Below are 16,101 nucleotides of genomic sequence, written 5' to 3' on the forward strand. Positions count from 1 at the left end.
ATGACTGGCCAGCTCTTATATTTAATACTATGTCCAATGAAGGAAAGCATACCGTATACCTTCTTGACCATTTTATCCACATGTGCAGCAACCTTCAGTGTACAATGGACCTGCACTTCCAGATCTCTCTGCCCATCAACTTTTTTCCCAAGGCTCTTCCACTCATTGTACAATTTGCTCTAGAATTAGACTTGCCTAAATGCATCACCTCATAAATAACTCATGAAATTCCAACGGCAATGATTTTAAGAAGTCACAGGCTAAAACAGTGAAATAGTTTTATTGGCCAGGATTAAATAAACCACAAAAAGCAATAACAACATGAATTCTCCATAAGATCGGTTGATAACAATCATAATTAGGCTATATAAATATTACATTTACTGTCAGCCAAACATGTGAGAGGTCACACATTTTCCATAGAAATGAGGATGAATTTCTCCTCTGAGAGGGTTGTGAATCTGTGAAATGTTTTACGTTAGAGGGCTATTGACGCTCATTGTTGAGTATATTGAATGCTAAGAGAAATAGTGAGGGAATCAAGGGTTATAGGAGAAAAGAAGGAAAGAGGAATGAGGATCATCTGAACAGTCATGGTCTCATTGAATAGTGGAGCAGACTCAATGAGCTGAATACCATACTTCTGTTCCTAACTCTTATGGTCTTATGATCTTATTCTGTGATCCTCCTTGCTGATACCAAGTGAAATTTTTAGAATCTCTTCTCAAGATCATTTATAGCTTGATTTGCAAAGTAAACCTATATATATATTGCTTAATGAGAAATAATTCAATGGAGATGTCTCTTGTTGCCCAATCCATAATGAAATGTTTGCCTTTCATTTGATTATGATCTATAGCTGTTTTAATTGAAGCAGAGTGCAAGGCTTGTTTGCTAATCTTTCCTTATTGTTCCTTCCTTTCCTTTTATGTTAATTTGTTTTCATAGTTGTAGCCCCTTTAATCAGTGGTGCTGCATTTAAGGCTGTGTCTTTAACAAAGAAAGGCATTTTTTTTCTCTTTATTCATTCCCAGGATAAGTGCGTCACTGGCTAGGCAGCATTTATTACCCATTCCTAATTGCCCAGAGTGCAGTTAAGAATCAACCACATTGCTGGAGTCACATGTAGGCCACACCAGGTAAGGATGGAAGGTTCCTTTCCTAAAGGACATTAGTGAACAATTTGGGGTTTTCTGACAATCAATAATGATTCCATGGTTATCATTGGATACTGAATCCCAGTTTTTAAAAATTGAATTCAAATTACACTATCCACTGTGGTGGGATTTGAACCTGGGTCATCAGAATATTATTTGGATAAACAGTTCAGTGATAATACTATTAGGCCATTGCCTAATATATTACCTAATGCAGCGGCAGGTAAAACCTTCAGTTACATGAACAATTGTAAAAAAAGTTAAAGATGGGGAGGGCTCAACAGATGTTATTAAAGTTTCCAGAACAAGTAATAGGACAGAGTATGAAAAGGGTCTGGAATGTAACATCAGATGCAGGAGATAAGGGAGAAGGGGGCTGAGGTATTGTACTTTAACACAGTGTATGAAACAAGGTAAATAAGCTTGTAGCATTAATTGAAATTGGCAGCTAAAATGTTCTGGGTATCACAGAGATGTGGCTGCAAGGGGATCGCGGGTGGGAACTAAATGTCCAAAGGTATATGTCATATTGATTGGACAGGTAGGTGGACAGTGAGTGTGGGGTTGTCTGGTCAGTAAGAAATGAAATTAAACCGATAGCAAGAAGTGATATAGAGTGGGAAAACATAGAATCTGTATGGGTTGAATGGAAAAACTGCAAAGGAAAATGATCCTGTTGGGAATTGTTAACAGGTGCCCATGTTGGTCAGGACATGGGGAAGAAGATAAATCAGGAGACAGAAAGTCATGCAAGAAAAGTTCTATCTCAATGATCATGGTGGACTTCAACATGCAGGTGGACTGGAAAAATCAGGGTTGACAGGGATATCAAGAAAAGGAATTTGTGAAATGTCGATGAGATTTTCTTTGGAGTAGTTTTTTTTAAAACCAGTAGGAACAGGCAATTCTGGATGTGATTGGGTGGAATGAGGCAGATTTGTCATGGTGACCATAATATGATAGAATATGCCTTACTATTTGAGAGGGAGAAAGTGGAATTAGATGCGATGGTATTACAGTTGAGGAAAGACATGAGAGAGAAGCTGGCCAGAGTTGATTGGATGGGGACCCTCGCAGAGAAAACAGTAGTACAGCAATGGCAGGGTTTTCTAGGGGTAATTCAGGAAGCACAGCAGAAATTCATCTGAAGGAAGAAGTAACATACTAAGAGGAGGATGAGGTAACTGTGACTGACAAGGAAAGTTAGAGTCAGCATAAAAGCAAAATAAAAAGCATGCAATCTGTGAAGATTAGTGGGAAGCCAGAAGATTGGGACATCTTTAAATACCAGCAGACGACAATTAGAGAAGCAATAATGGGGGAGAAGATGAAATATGAGAGTAAGTTAGTGAGCAAGAATTTTCTTTAGATATCGAAGAGGTAAGAAAGAGACAAGAGTGGACCTTGGAAACTGAGGCCGGAGAAGTAATACTGGGGAAACAAAGAAATGGTGGAAGAGCTGAATAGATACCTTGCATTAGCTTTCACAGTGGAAAGCACCACCAACATTCCAGAATTTCAAGACTGTCAGGGGACAGAGGCCATCACTGAGGAGAAGGTGCTGGGGAAGCTGAAAGTTCTGAAGGTGGATAAATTACCCAGACCAGATGGACTACAGTCTAGAGTTCAGGGATAGTTCCAGAGGACTGGAAAATGGCCAATGTAACAGCCCTGTATAAGAAGAGAGGGATGCAGAAGACAGGAAACTATATGCCGGTTAGCCTGGCCTTGGTTGTTGGTATGATTTTAGCGTCCATAAGGATGAGATTGTGGAGTACTTGGAAATAATCAAGGGTTGAGAGGAGTCATGGCTTACAAATCTGTTAGAATTCTTTGGTAAGGTAACAATTAAGTTAGAAAGGAAAGTCAGTGGACATGATCTATTTGGATTGCCAGAAGTCCTTCGACAAGGTGGCACACAAGAAGCTGCTAAATAAGATTAAAATCTATGGCGTTAGGGGCAAGGAATTAGCATGGATAGAGGATCGGCTGATTAGTGGAAGGCAAAAGGTATATTTTTCAGGATGACAACTAGTGACAAATTGGGTTCTGTAGGAGTCAGTGCTGGATCTATTAACAATCTGGATGAAGGAACTGAGGGCATTGTTGCTAAATTTGCAGATGATACAAAGATAGGTGGAGGGGCAGGTAGTGTTGAGGCTGGGAGGCTGTAGAAGGACTTGGGTAGGCAAGGAGGGTGTGGCAAGGAAATGGTAGATGGAATACAATGTGAGAAAGTGTGAACTTAATGCACTTTGGCAGGAAGAATAGAGGCACAGATTATTTTCTAAATAGGAAAAGGTATCAAAAATCTGAAGTACAAAGAAATTTGGGAGTACTAGTTTGGGATTCACTTAAGGTTAACATGCAGAATCAGTTGGCTGTTAGGAAGGCAAAGTTAACATTCAATTCAACAGGCCTAGAATATGAGTATGTACTGCTGAGGCTGTATAAGGCTCTGGTCAGACTCCATTTGGAATGTTGTGAGCACTTTTGGGACCTGTATTGAAGGAACTGCTGGCATTGGAAAGGATCAAGGAGGTTTACAGGAATGATCCTTGGGAAGAAGACCTTGTCATATTTCTTTTAGGAGTCTCAACGGTACTTGAAGAATGAGAAGGAATCTGATTGAAACTTTCAGAATACTGAGAGACCAGGATAGCAATGGAAGTGGAAAAGATGTTTCTGCTAGTAGGAGAGGCTCTATTGAATGGCAGGGTGTACTTAATGGGCCAAATGGCCTCTTTCAATTGCTAGATTTAAGAGTGATCACAGACAAAAGGTAGCTTACCATAACATCAGATTCCTGCCAATCAGGTAACGTTTACCCTTCTCCCCAGTTGTGTCCACAATGTAAAATCTTTCATTTGGAGCTCAGAATCGACCGCAATTCCTGCTGTTTGGACACGATCAATAAATAATCACGTAGTAGAAAATGTTGCTGCCTAACACAGTTACATAATCATTGATTAAGCTGTGAACCTTCCACAATAATGAGCGCATAAGAATATCTTGAACAGTTTGACTGTTATCAATGTTGAATGTATGAAGAACTCTGTACTTAATAAAGTAACCAAAAATAAGGATAAAAGCCTAAAGTAGTCCTTTTTTGTGCAAAATTGATTTTTTTTTCAAAAGAAGGCTTAATCAGACTGTCATATTGGAAAGGTCATCACTTGGTTCCATACAATTAATAGATCCAGATCACTTGTTATAGGAACTTCATAGTCCTCTCCATTTGAGCACTTTAATTTCATTTGGATTGTTTTGCCTGGTTCATGGCACATTTGAACAGTTTTTAAAGCTGATCACATGTATGAGGATGACTTCATGCTGAATCATTTTGTCCAGCTTAGGCCATGAGAATCTTTCCAGCAGAGATCCTTCGTCCTGCATGATGAGTTTGGGCTGATATTGCAGTCAACTGCGAAGCAACAGATCTTGCTGATTAATTTAGAAGATAGCTGCCCAAAAAGATGTGATCTCTGTGGCTCAAGCCAAAAACTTGTTTTTCAAATAAACCTGTTGGACAATAAGCTGGTGTCACGTGATTTTTGACCTTGTCCAACACCAGCACCTCCACATCATGGGAAAAATACAAAATCCTTTCATTGCCAGCACAGAATTACAGTAGTTGAATGCCACCTCACATTAATTGGTGCATTCAGTTTTTAAATAGGGAGAGGCCCTGCTGGATTCCCCATCCTCCAATTGACAGGCTTTCCACCAATTAAATTTAAAACAAGTTTGGCTGTCATTATAGTGAAAACTTCAGAATGACAACACTGGGCAGGTGGCCTGATAAAGTAAGTCTTGTCTCTCTGTCTTTCAACTTGACATGCATCGAAGTGAAAATATAGCTTTAAATATTTAGTTGAGACAACATTTGACTTTTCCATTGGAAAAAGTAAATAACAGATTGTTTAGTATTCAAATATAAACAAAATCTGTAGCAGCTGTATAATCAGGACAATCTACAATTATGGAAAAGAGACAATGAAAAGCTTTTGCTTTGTCCCCTTTTCACACACCTGCAGACAACCTAGCCAAACTCTCATTCTTTGTAAACTTCACCCCAATTAAACTTATTATATATACCCTGTAAGCTTTCTCCAAATAATTTGAAAAAAAAGGTAGACGATGAAGACAAATTATGCCTTTCCCTCATCTGGGCATAATGACCAACAAAAAGTGGGTGTTTTGGAAAGATTATAAAAGAAATTGAAATGTGATTTGATAACAAGCACGTGACCTGATCATAAAGGCAGCAGACAGGCATGGCGGGAGGTGGGGGGCAATGTGTTTATACAATCCCAAATAGATTTTTCATGTGACTGCATGGAATTAGTTACAATGAATTGCAGAAAGTTATATTTTTTCAGAATAGGCTGTCACAAATCTGTGTCATACAGACCTCCTTGAATGCAGTGACTTCTGTGAAAGAACTGATTATTTTACTTTGTTGGGAGTTGATTCATATTTGCATAATTCAGGCTGGAATGTTTGGCAGGGACAGTGGACTGAAAAATATTTTGTGGTACAAGGCTTAATATGAATAATTAAACTATCTTATTTCACAGTGGTCAAATTTATGGTTTAACAGTTTTTGGCTAATCCAATTGATACCACTTCTTTGCATGATAATATAAATATGATGAGAATACCATGCTTTATATGATTTAACCTGTTTGTTAAACTTACCTGTTTTCCATTTTCACTATTGCCTCTTGCTGTTTCAAACTATTCTGTTTGAAATGAAAGCCTCTCTTGTTCACAGCCAATAGGATTGAAGAATTTCTAACCCTAATGTCCATAGTTTTTTTTTCAGTTGTTGAGTTTATTTAACAGATTGCTTTTTACATTCTGTTAGGAAACAATGTTAAAGTTAACTGAATACCAACTTAATTCCTGTTGACTCTAATCAATTTTTTGATTTGTATAATTTACCACATTTTAAAATAATCCAAATCCTTCCTGTGGAAAGGTAATCATGATGTGACATCCTGGAATGTGGCATGGTGTTCATATCTTCTAGGGAATAAAATGAGTCCCAGTGATTTGCAATGACTGTAAATTACATTTTATTCTTCATTAACAGGCAAACTTGGGCATCACCATCTACTCAATATATATGCTTGGTGCTGAGACAGAGCATATCAAAACTAAAAAGCATATCAAACAAAACTAGGAGTGGCATGGTGCTCAGTGGTTAGCACTGGTACCTCACAGTGCCAGGGATCTGGGTTTGATTCCCGCCTGGGGACTGGCTGTCAGAATGGAGTTTGCACATTCTCCCTCTGTCTGCATAGGTTTCTGTCAAATGCTCCAGTTTCCTCACTCAGTCCAAAGATGTGCGGGTGAGGTGAATTGGTCATACTAAATTGCCCATAGTGTTAGGTGCATTAGTCAGGGGTAAATATAGGGTAGGGGAATAGGTCTGGGTGCGTTATGCTTCAGAGGGTCGGTGTGGACTTGTTGGGCCAAAGGGCCTATTTCCAGACTGTAGGAATTCTAAGTGTCTGATAATACTATCTGATCTATTCACTGTATATAATACAAATACGTGGACGACCATCCTTTTTAATCCTGAAAGGTGCCATCTCGACCTAAGATGACTAATTAATTTGGACAACAGGTACAGTTATCTGTCTTGTATTGCTACTTAACAGCAAACATGCATGGTGTTCTCCACAAACAGGATGCTACTGTAAACCACAAAGACATTCTGCCCACCACACAAATGTTTAATGTGGCATATGAGTTTCAGTGCCAGTGTGATGCCAAGTATGCAGGCCAAACTTCCCAATACCTAGTACACTGTAATAAATAGCAGGATCCTTTGACTGTCTGATGTGGACAACCAACTGACTGCATTCAACTAGTAGTGCTTGCAAATCTGGGCCAACATTGAAAAGTAATTCTGCTTTTAGACAACAATTAATAAACAATCCCCAATATGCTAAGAATTGAACCAGTGTCTTACATAAGACTATTGGTCTGGCTTGCAATGTAATTCTTTTGTGTGTGTTAGAAGTTACATTTATTCATCAGCAAAAAGAATGTTTTCACAAATTGTATCTTTTCACTGAAGAAAAGTCGAGAGAAAGAGTCAATCCCAGCTGCTTACCCATGGCAACTCCTGAACCAACCAGGGTTGATTTGCTGGAAAATCTCAGCAGGTCTGGCAGCATCTGTAAGGAGAGCAAAGAGCTGATGTTTCGAGACTAACTGACCCTTTGTCAAAGCTTAAAAAAGGGAAAAATAGGGAGACATTTATACTAGGGCCTAGTATAAATGCCTCCCTTTCTCTCCTTTTTATAGTTTGACAAAGGGCCAGTTAGACTCGAAACGTCAGCTCTTTGCTCTCCTTACAGATGCTGCCAGACCTGCTGAGATTTTCCAGCATTTTCTCTGTTGGTTTCAGATTCTAGCATCCTCACTAATTTGCTTTTATCCAGGGTTGATTTGCTTAGTTTAAGCTAGTTTGAATCCAGAGTTTGGCTTTAACCAGTTAGGTAAGATTGACAGTTAACAGTTCCTGCTGCATTCCATATCTACTCAAACAATCAGCAGCCTGCTATATAAATTGTTTTCTTTCCAAAGTCAGTTTTCCTATGTTTTAGCTCTGATGCTTTGACTTCATTTCTCTTTTCTGGCAAGAATTAAATTACATTAAATATTTTTATTAAATTGAATCCTGGGATTACTACTGGTTGGGCATTTAATTGCATTATTCTATCCATTGTCTGTTAAAATCATAAATACTAGTTCTTTGTTTTAAATATCAGTGCAATTGATTAGATTCCCTCCAGCGTGGAAACAGGGCCTTCAGCCCAACATGTCCACATTGACCCTTCAAAGAGTAATCCACCCAGACCCATTCCCTCTGTCTAATGCACCTAACACAATTTAGCATGGCAAATTCACATAACCTGCACATATCTGGACTATGGGAGGAAACCAGAGCATGTGGGGGAAACCCACACTGACACAGGAAAAATATGCAAACTCTACACAGACAGTCACCAGAGGCTGGAATTAAACCTGAGTCCTTGGCACTGTGAGGCAGAATGCTAACCACTGATCCACTGTGACAGTATTGTTAACTTTTATCCTTCACCGGTCTTCAAGATGAGAAGTCACTTGAGACAGTAAACATCTGTAAACGCAGAGGATCATGAGCCACCATGTCCACTGTCTCCAGCCAGCTGCCTCCAGCAGACATATATACCCCTCCCCTCTCAGTCTTCTGCAAGAATTGTTGCCTCCAGGACACCCTGGTCAACTGCTCCTTCACTCCCAACAACCCCCACAGCCCCATGATACTTTACCCTTCAACCACAAAGAACACTTGTTGGTTCACTTCCTCCCTCCTAAGTATACAAGGGCCCAAACATACCCTTCAAGTAAAGTATCACTTTACATGCACTTCACTCAATCTAGTCTACTGCATTTGGTGTTCACAATGTGGCCTCCTCTACACTGCGGAAATTAAGCATACACTGGGATTGTTTTACAGAACACCTACATTCTGTCAGCAAAAAAGACCCTGAGCTTCCAGTTTCCTGCCACTTCAACACACCACTGTGTTCCCTAGCCAACATCTCTGACTCAGCCTTGCTGCAGTGCCCTAGCAAAGCTGGAAGAACAGCAGCCCACCTCTGCTAAGGACCGCTACAACCTTTTGGATTCAATATTGAGTTTTTCTGCTTGAGGCACCTTCCCCCATGTCCCCACCTCAACTCCTACACACTAGACCTTGTTATCATATGGTCTGCAATTACACACAGCCCATCGTTTGCCACTAATTGTCCTCTAATAGCTATTCATTCTCCCAAGCTGATCATTATCCACTCCTTTGTCTGTCCAAGTGTTCTTCTCTCTCTTTAAGCTCTATTTCCACCTAATGTTTACTCCTTACCTCCTCTCCTCACCCAATCTGCTGCATAAAAACCAACTTCTTCCGAGCTACCGTCAGTTCTGAGGGTCAGTGAATCTGAAATATTAACTGATTTCTCTCCACGGGTACTGCCAGACCTTCTGAGCCTTTCCAGCAATTTGTTTTTGCTTCTGACTTCCAGCAACAGCAGTACTTTTGGTTTTTCTGATGCATATGTATGAGTTGAAGATAAATTGACTCTTATTTGTAATGGGTTGGGGGAGAAGTATTCAATTGCACCAGGGTATTCCTGCACCTTTGTAGCAGTGAGGACTAGTATTGGATTTTGAAAAGAATGAATTAGAGATCTTACTTCAGTGAGTTTTTGAAATTTTATCCTTTGGTGTTGTATCATTACGATGGGAAATCTGATATTTCTTAAACAGCTGTTCAATGTGGGGCTTTACGCACCAGTGGAGCACTGATGTCTGTTAGAATAAGACGAGCAGGAACTCCTGTGCCTGATATAGAGATGAGGCAGCAGAGGAAAGGCAACTCTGCTTTGTAACTTTGTTAAACAATTTTAGAGTCATAGAGTAATAAAGATGTACAGCATGGAAACAGACCCTTCAGTCCAACTCGTCCATGCCAACCAGATATCCCAACCCAATCTACTTCCACTTGTCAGCACCCGGCCCATATCCCTCCAAACCCTTACTATTTATATATCCATCCAAATGCCTTTTAAATGTTGCAATTGTACCAGCCTCCACCACTTCCTCTGGCAGCTCATTCCATACACATATCACCCTCTGCGTGAAAACATTGCCTCTTAGGTCTCTTTTATATCTTTCCCCTCTCACCCTAAACTTATGTCCTCCAGTTTTAGAATCCCCACCCCAGGGAAGAGACTTTGTCTATTTATCCTATCCATGCCTCTCATGATTTTATAAACCTCTATAAGGTCATCCCTCAGTCTCTGATCACCCCAGGGAAAAGAGCCCTAGTCTATTGAACCTCTCTCTATAGCTCAAATCCTCCAACCCTGGCAACATCCTTGTAAATCTTTTCTGAACCCTTTGAAATTTTACAACATCCTTCCAATAGGAAGGAGACCAGAATTGCATGCAGTATTCCAAAAGCAGCCTAACCAATGACCTGTACAGCTGGAACATGACCTCCCAACTCCTGTACTCAATACTCTGACCAATAAAGGAAAGCATACCAATCTCCTTCTTCCAAAAGCATACCTCTCCTATCTATGAGTCCTGCTAAGATTTGCTTTCCCAAAATGCAGCACCTCACATTAATCTGATTTAAACTTCATCTGCCACTCCTCAGCCCATTGGTCCATCTGATCAAGATCCCATTGTAATCTGAGGTAATCTTCTTCGCTGTCCACTACACCTCTAATTTTGGTGTCATCTGCAAACTGACTAACTATACCTCTTATGCTCACATCCAAATCATTTATATTAAGATGAAAAATAGTGGACCCAGCACCGATCCTTGGGGAACTTCATTGGTCACAGGCCTCCAGTCTAAAAAACAACCATCCACCACCACCCTCTGTCTTCTACCTTTGAGCCAGTTCTGTATCCAAATGGCTAGTTCTCCCTGTATTCCATGAGTTCTAACCTTGCTCACCAGTCTCCCATGGGGAACCTTGTCGAAGCCTTATTGAAGTCCATATAGATCATATCCACTGCTCTGCCCTCATCAATCCTTTGTTACTGTTTGAAGAATATAAGACTCTCACTATCTTATATCTGAAGGCTTTCCATTTTCTGGTCATTCTTGCTGTTATGGTGATTGGTCCTTCGGAGGGTTGCTCTGTGTTCATATTTCTCTGCCTTTTTCTCAATCGTTATGTGTCTGTTTCACAGGGGGTCAGCAATTAAAACATTTCCATTTTCTATTTGTTAACAAAACTGATGACCATCAGGAAATAACTGGAAGTTATCATTCAATTTTCTTTTTGAAATAAGTCCAATAAGGACACTATCTGTATGCCATTGTCCTCTGAATTGGCATTCTAAACTTTTTTGAGCATTTATAATTCAAAGCTTACTATAATTCAAACCTGCAAACATCTGCCCCCAATCAGCTTTTGAAAGTTCTTGCCTAATACCATCAATATTAGTCTTCCTCCAATTTAGAGATTCAACTGTTAGGTCTGGTCTATCCTTCTCCATGACTATTTTAAAACTAATAGAATTACAGTCGCTAGCCCTAAACTACTCTCCCCATTCACACCTCAGTCACCTGCCCTGCCTTATTTCCCAAGAGTAGGTCAAGTTTTGCATCTTCTCTGGAAGGTACATCCACATATTGAATCAGAAAAGTTTCCTGTACACATTTAACAAATTCCTTTCCATCTAAACCCTTAACACTATGGCAATCCCAGTCTATTTTGAAGCAAATATTAAACTTGCTGTTTTGGTGATTGGTCCTTCGGAGGGCTGCTCTTGTTCATATTTCTCTACCTTTTTCTCAATCGTTATGTGTCTGTTTCACAGGGGGTCAGCAATTAAAACATTTCCATTTTCTATTTGTTAACAAAGCTGATGACCATCAGGAAATAACTGGAAGTTACCATTCAATCTTCTTTTTGAAATAAGTCCAATAAGGATACAATTTGTATGCCATTCTCCTCTTAATTGGCATTCTAAATTTTTTGAGCATTTATAATTCAAAGCTAACTACATCTGCAAGTGTACAATTAGTAATGTAAGCTTTCCCCCACTTTCTGACACACAAATATAGTGCCACTGTATGAGTATTTTAACCTCTTTGAAATTCTTCCTTCCGTTTTACTAGGAATTGGGAGGTTATGGATGTAGGTTTGCTCGCTGAGCTGGAAGGTTCATTTCCAGACGTTTCATTACCCTACTTGGCAACATTTTCAGTGGACCTCTGAGCGAAACACTGTTGATACTTTCTACTCTCTATTCATATGTTTGGGTTTCTTTGGTTTGGTGATGTCATTTCCTGTGGCGACATCATTTCCCACCATCATGATGTCACCACAGGAAATGACATCACCAAACCAAAGAACCCCAAACATATAAATAGAAAGCAGGAATCATTAACAGTGCTTTTCCCGGAGGCGCACTGAAGATGTTATTTGGTAGGGTGATGAAACATCTGGAAATGAACCTTCCAGCTCAGTGAGCAAACCTATATCCAAAACCTCAACCTGAATGACAAATCTTCTCAAAACGTGCTAATTGTGAGGTCATGTTGTGACAGTACAGGACATGGTTAGGCCACTTTTACAAGACTCTGTGCAATTCTGGTCTCCCTGCTATAGAAAGGGTATTGTGAAACTTGAAAGGGTTCAGGAAAGATTTGCAAGATGTTGCTAGCATTGGAGGGTTTGAGCTGTAGGGAGCGACTGAATAGGCTGGGACTATTTTCCCTGGAGCTTTGAAGCTTGAGGGGTGATCTTACAGAAAATTATAAAATCATGAGTGGCATGGATAGGGTGAATAAATAAGGTCCTTTCCCTGTGGTGGGGGAGTCTAGAACTGGAGGACATAGGTTTAAAGTGAGAGGGGAACGATTCAAAAGGGACCTAAGGGACAATTCTTTCATGCAAAGGGTGGTGCATGTATGGAAGAGCTGCCAGAGGTAGTGGTGGAGTCTGGTACAATTACACCATTTAAAAGGCATCTAGGTGGGTAAATGAATAAGAAGGGTTTAGAGAGGTATGGACCAAATGCTGGCAAATGGGATTAGCTTTATTTAGGACATCTGGTCAATGTGGAAGGGTTGACTGAAGGGTCTGTTTACATGCTGTGCAACTCTATGACTCCTAAAATAATATATAAAAATAAATAAATCAATTTGAAAGAATCTGAGACATGTAAACTGGCTAGCTAAATGCGACTGAACTACCTTGGAAGCTGAACACTGTGCAAATGTTCAACATTGACTTGGTTTTAGCTAACTTTGCTCTGACCAAAAATATCAAGTCTATTTTGAAATTAACTAAGGATTTCTAGTAAAAACTTTTAATGTTGATCTTAAAGAAATTAGTAGATTTTTATGGATACAGTAAAACATATTTTTGTGAAATGTATCAACATTTTATATTTTATCTTAAGATCTTATTTTGGAGATAATTACATCAAAGCTTAATGAGGGCGTAGAGGCAATTTCCATGCATGCTACCAGTGATGAGGAGATATGGGAGCAGGTGACTAAAAATCCTGACCAAATGCATTTCATGTAGAAACTTAAAGGAAAAGAGGTAGCTCAGGGTGTGAGTTTTAGGGAGGAAATTCAAAAGCCTTACATTGAGGCTGGTGAAGACATGATGGACATTAATGTAGTGATGAACATCAGAAATGAGGAAAAGGTTAGAATGGAGGAGTATAGGGTTTCAGAGGTTGTAATGATGGAGAAGTGTGGGTCTTTTGAAGGATTTTAAATTGTAAAATTTATATAAGTAATTGATCACAGGAATAATGAGTCAACAGGACTTGGTGAAAGTTGGGAATGAGGTAGCTAAGTTTTGGGTGACCATGAGAGAAGCTGGTATATTTCTTAACTGTCCTTAAAGGTAGAATTAATAGAGTCATACTGCATAAAACAGGCACTTTGGCCCACCATGTCTGTGATAAGCAATAACATCAAACTACATTAATCCTATTAACCTGCAGTTTGTCCGTAGCCTAATCTGCTTTTGGCATTTTAGGTACTCATTTTAAGTTGCAAGAGTACTTGCCTCCACTACCCTCTGAGGCAGCACCTTTCATACATTTCGCACCCTCTGGGTGAAAAACCTTTTTCTCAGATTTGCTCTAAACTACTCCTCACCTCCCCCTGGTTTCAGACATATATGTCATGAGGAAATTATTCTCACATTCAACCCTGTCTATGCCTCTCATAATTTTGTACTCCTCAATCAAATCCTCCTCTGCTCCAAGGAAAATAAACTAGCCTATTCAATCTCTCCTCATAGCTGCAGTTTTTCATTCCAGGTAGCATCTTGATGAATCTCCTCTATACTTTCTCCAGATGCTCAAAATTCTTGGGGAAAAATAATGTATTGTCTGTGTGGGTCTCCTCCGGGTGCTCCGGTTTCCTCCCATAATCCAAAAATGTGCAGGTTGGGTGAATTGGCCATGCTAAATTGCCCGTAGTGTTAGGTGCAAGGGTAAATGTAGGGGAATGGGTCTGGGTGGGTACGCTTCGGCAGGTTGGTGTGGACTTGTTGGGCCAAAGGGCCTGTTTCCACACTGTAAGTAATCTAATCTAGAGCAAGTGAAATAGTTTCTGACAGCAAAAGATCAGTAAACAAGGACACAAAATTAAAATAATTAATAGATGAACAGAAATGGAAATGTTTTATGCTTAAGCTGTTCTGCTGTCCAATTAATTGCCTGAGTAGTTGGAAGAAACAGATTCAAAATTTAAATGGGAATTCTATATATTTTTTCAGGGATATAGGGAAAATGAATGGGGAGAAATTAAATGATAACATGTTTGAAGAATCGGCATAAAACGCAATGGAGCAAATGGCATTTTTCTGTGTTGTAGGATTCCATGATAAATGCTGGAGGAAACATCACAGAAGCACTTCACAGGAGGCTCCCAAGCACTGAGGATGTCACCTAGACAGGGGACGAAACGTCTGCAACACAAATTCCCAGCTCGGCGAACAGAACCACAACAACGAGCACCCGAGCTACATCTCACAAACTTTGAATTCCATGATCAGAAATTTCAGATGTAAGAAAGAAATCCATATTTATCAGCATGCTTTATGACTGTCAACAAATTTTAGCTAAATGCAAATTTAGTTTTCCATTTTTAACATTGCTGAGCTTATTTTAGAGTCACAGAGTCATAAGCGTGGAAACAGACCCAAAGTTCCCCAATGTAAACTAGTCCCACTTACCTGCGTTTGGCCCACATCACTCTAAATCCATAACTCTCTAAACTTTTCCTATTCATGTACCTATTCAAATGTCTTTTAAATGTTGTAACTGTACCTATCACTTCCTCTGGCAGTTCATTTCACAATACAAACCACCCTCTGTGTGAAAAGATTGCCCCTCAAGTTCTTTCTTTGGACCTGCCTCCTTGCCTTACTTTGTAGACCATCAGACAATAAGGTTGCTCAATGAAGATAGAACGTTGACAGGCAAATTCAATGCATAATGTGCTGACATAACTTGTGACACAAAAATAAGTTTTGTGGAGAGTAAGTTTGGCTATGCAAATTTAATCATTGTATGTATTTACACATTATGTAAATATAGCAGGAACCAACTGAATCTATTTATAAAGTGTGAAATAATCCAATATAAAAGCTCACTGAATCAAAAGATATGCAGATGTCGATCGAGCAAGATGTTTCCCTATGTTGTATGCATAAATATGACTGCTTTCCTTTATCAAATATTGTCCTTTCTTCACAGAATGTTTTCATGTGTATAATTTCTAACAATTTCTGTTCTGATGAAGGATCTCTGATTTCTCTCCACTGTTGCTACCAGACGTGCTGAGTTTCCCTAGCAATTTCTGCTTTTGGACAGTGGGAGGAAATGTGCAAATTTTATAAAATAGATTTGAATTCATTTAATTAAGTATTCAAAAGAATCCCTCAGCATAGGATAAATCTCTTATTAGTGGATAAACATAAATGCTTTCAATACTGTTTACATTGAAAACATAAAATACCATCCAACTGTGTTGGAGAAAGTAATAAGTATTAAAAAATCAGCATTTTTCCCAATTGGCAATACTTCTGCGGTGTAACCCAACAGCTGGGAGTTTGCAGGATTACAGAGCACCAATTGTTCATTCAACCAAATTCTTATTGCACTGCTGTCAGGCTCGAGCTCCACCCGTGTCCTCTCCTTTCTCTTCCGCCAGTTCAGTGAAGCCGGACTTTTTCTGCAGCACTTAGTGTAGCAGTGGGACACATGTGATTGCTGCGCTGTTTCCAAGAGACCTGTCAGGATGGACGATCAGAGATGCCCTCGCTGTAAAACAACGAAATACCGCAATCCTTCGCTCAAACTGATGGTGAACGTGTGTGGACACACACTG

General features: G+C 39.6%; 1 protein-coding gene across 1 annotated transcript in view; it reads left to right on the plus strand.

Annotated features, from left to right (window-relative positions):
• The first annotated feature begins 15,951 nt into the window (after positions 1–15,951).
• Positions 15,952–16,101, plus strand: part of mnat1 (MNAT1 component of CDK activating kinase) — a 175,055-nt gene continuing 174,905 nt past the window's right edge. Inside the window, exon 1 of the mRNA XM_060828526.1 lies at positions 15,952–16,100. Coding sequence (XP_060684509.1) covers positions 16,012–16,100 — 89 coding nt within the window. The 5' untranslated portion in view covers positions 15,952–16,011. The remainder of the gene's footprint in view (position 16,101) is intronic.

The sequence above is a fragment of the Hemiscyllium ocellatum genome, chromosome 8, assembly GCF_020745735.1.
Source record: "Hemiscyllium ocellatum isolate sHemOce1 chromosome 8, sHemOce1.pat.X.cur, whole genome shotgun sequence".
In the NCBI taxonomy this organism is placed as follows: domain Eukaryota; kingdom Metazoa; phylum Chordata; class Chondrichthyes; order Orectolobiformes; family Hemiscylliidae; genus Hemiscyllium; species Hemiscyllium ocellatum.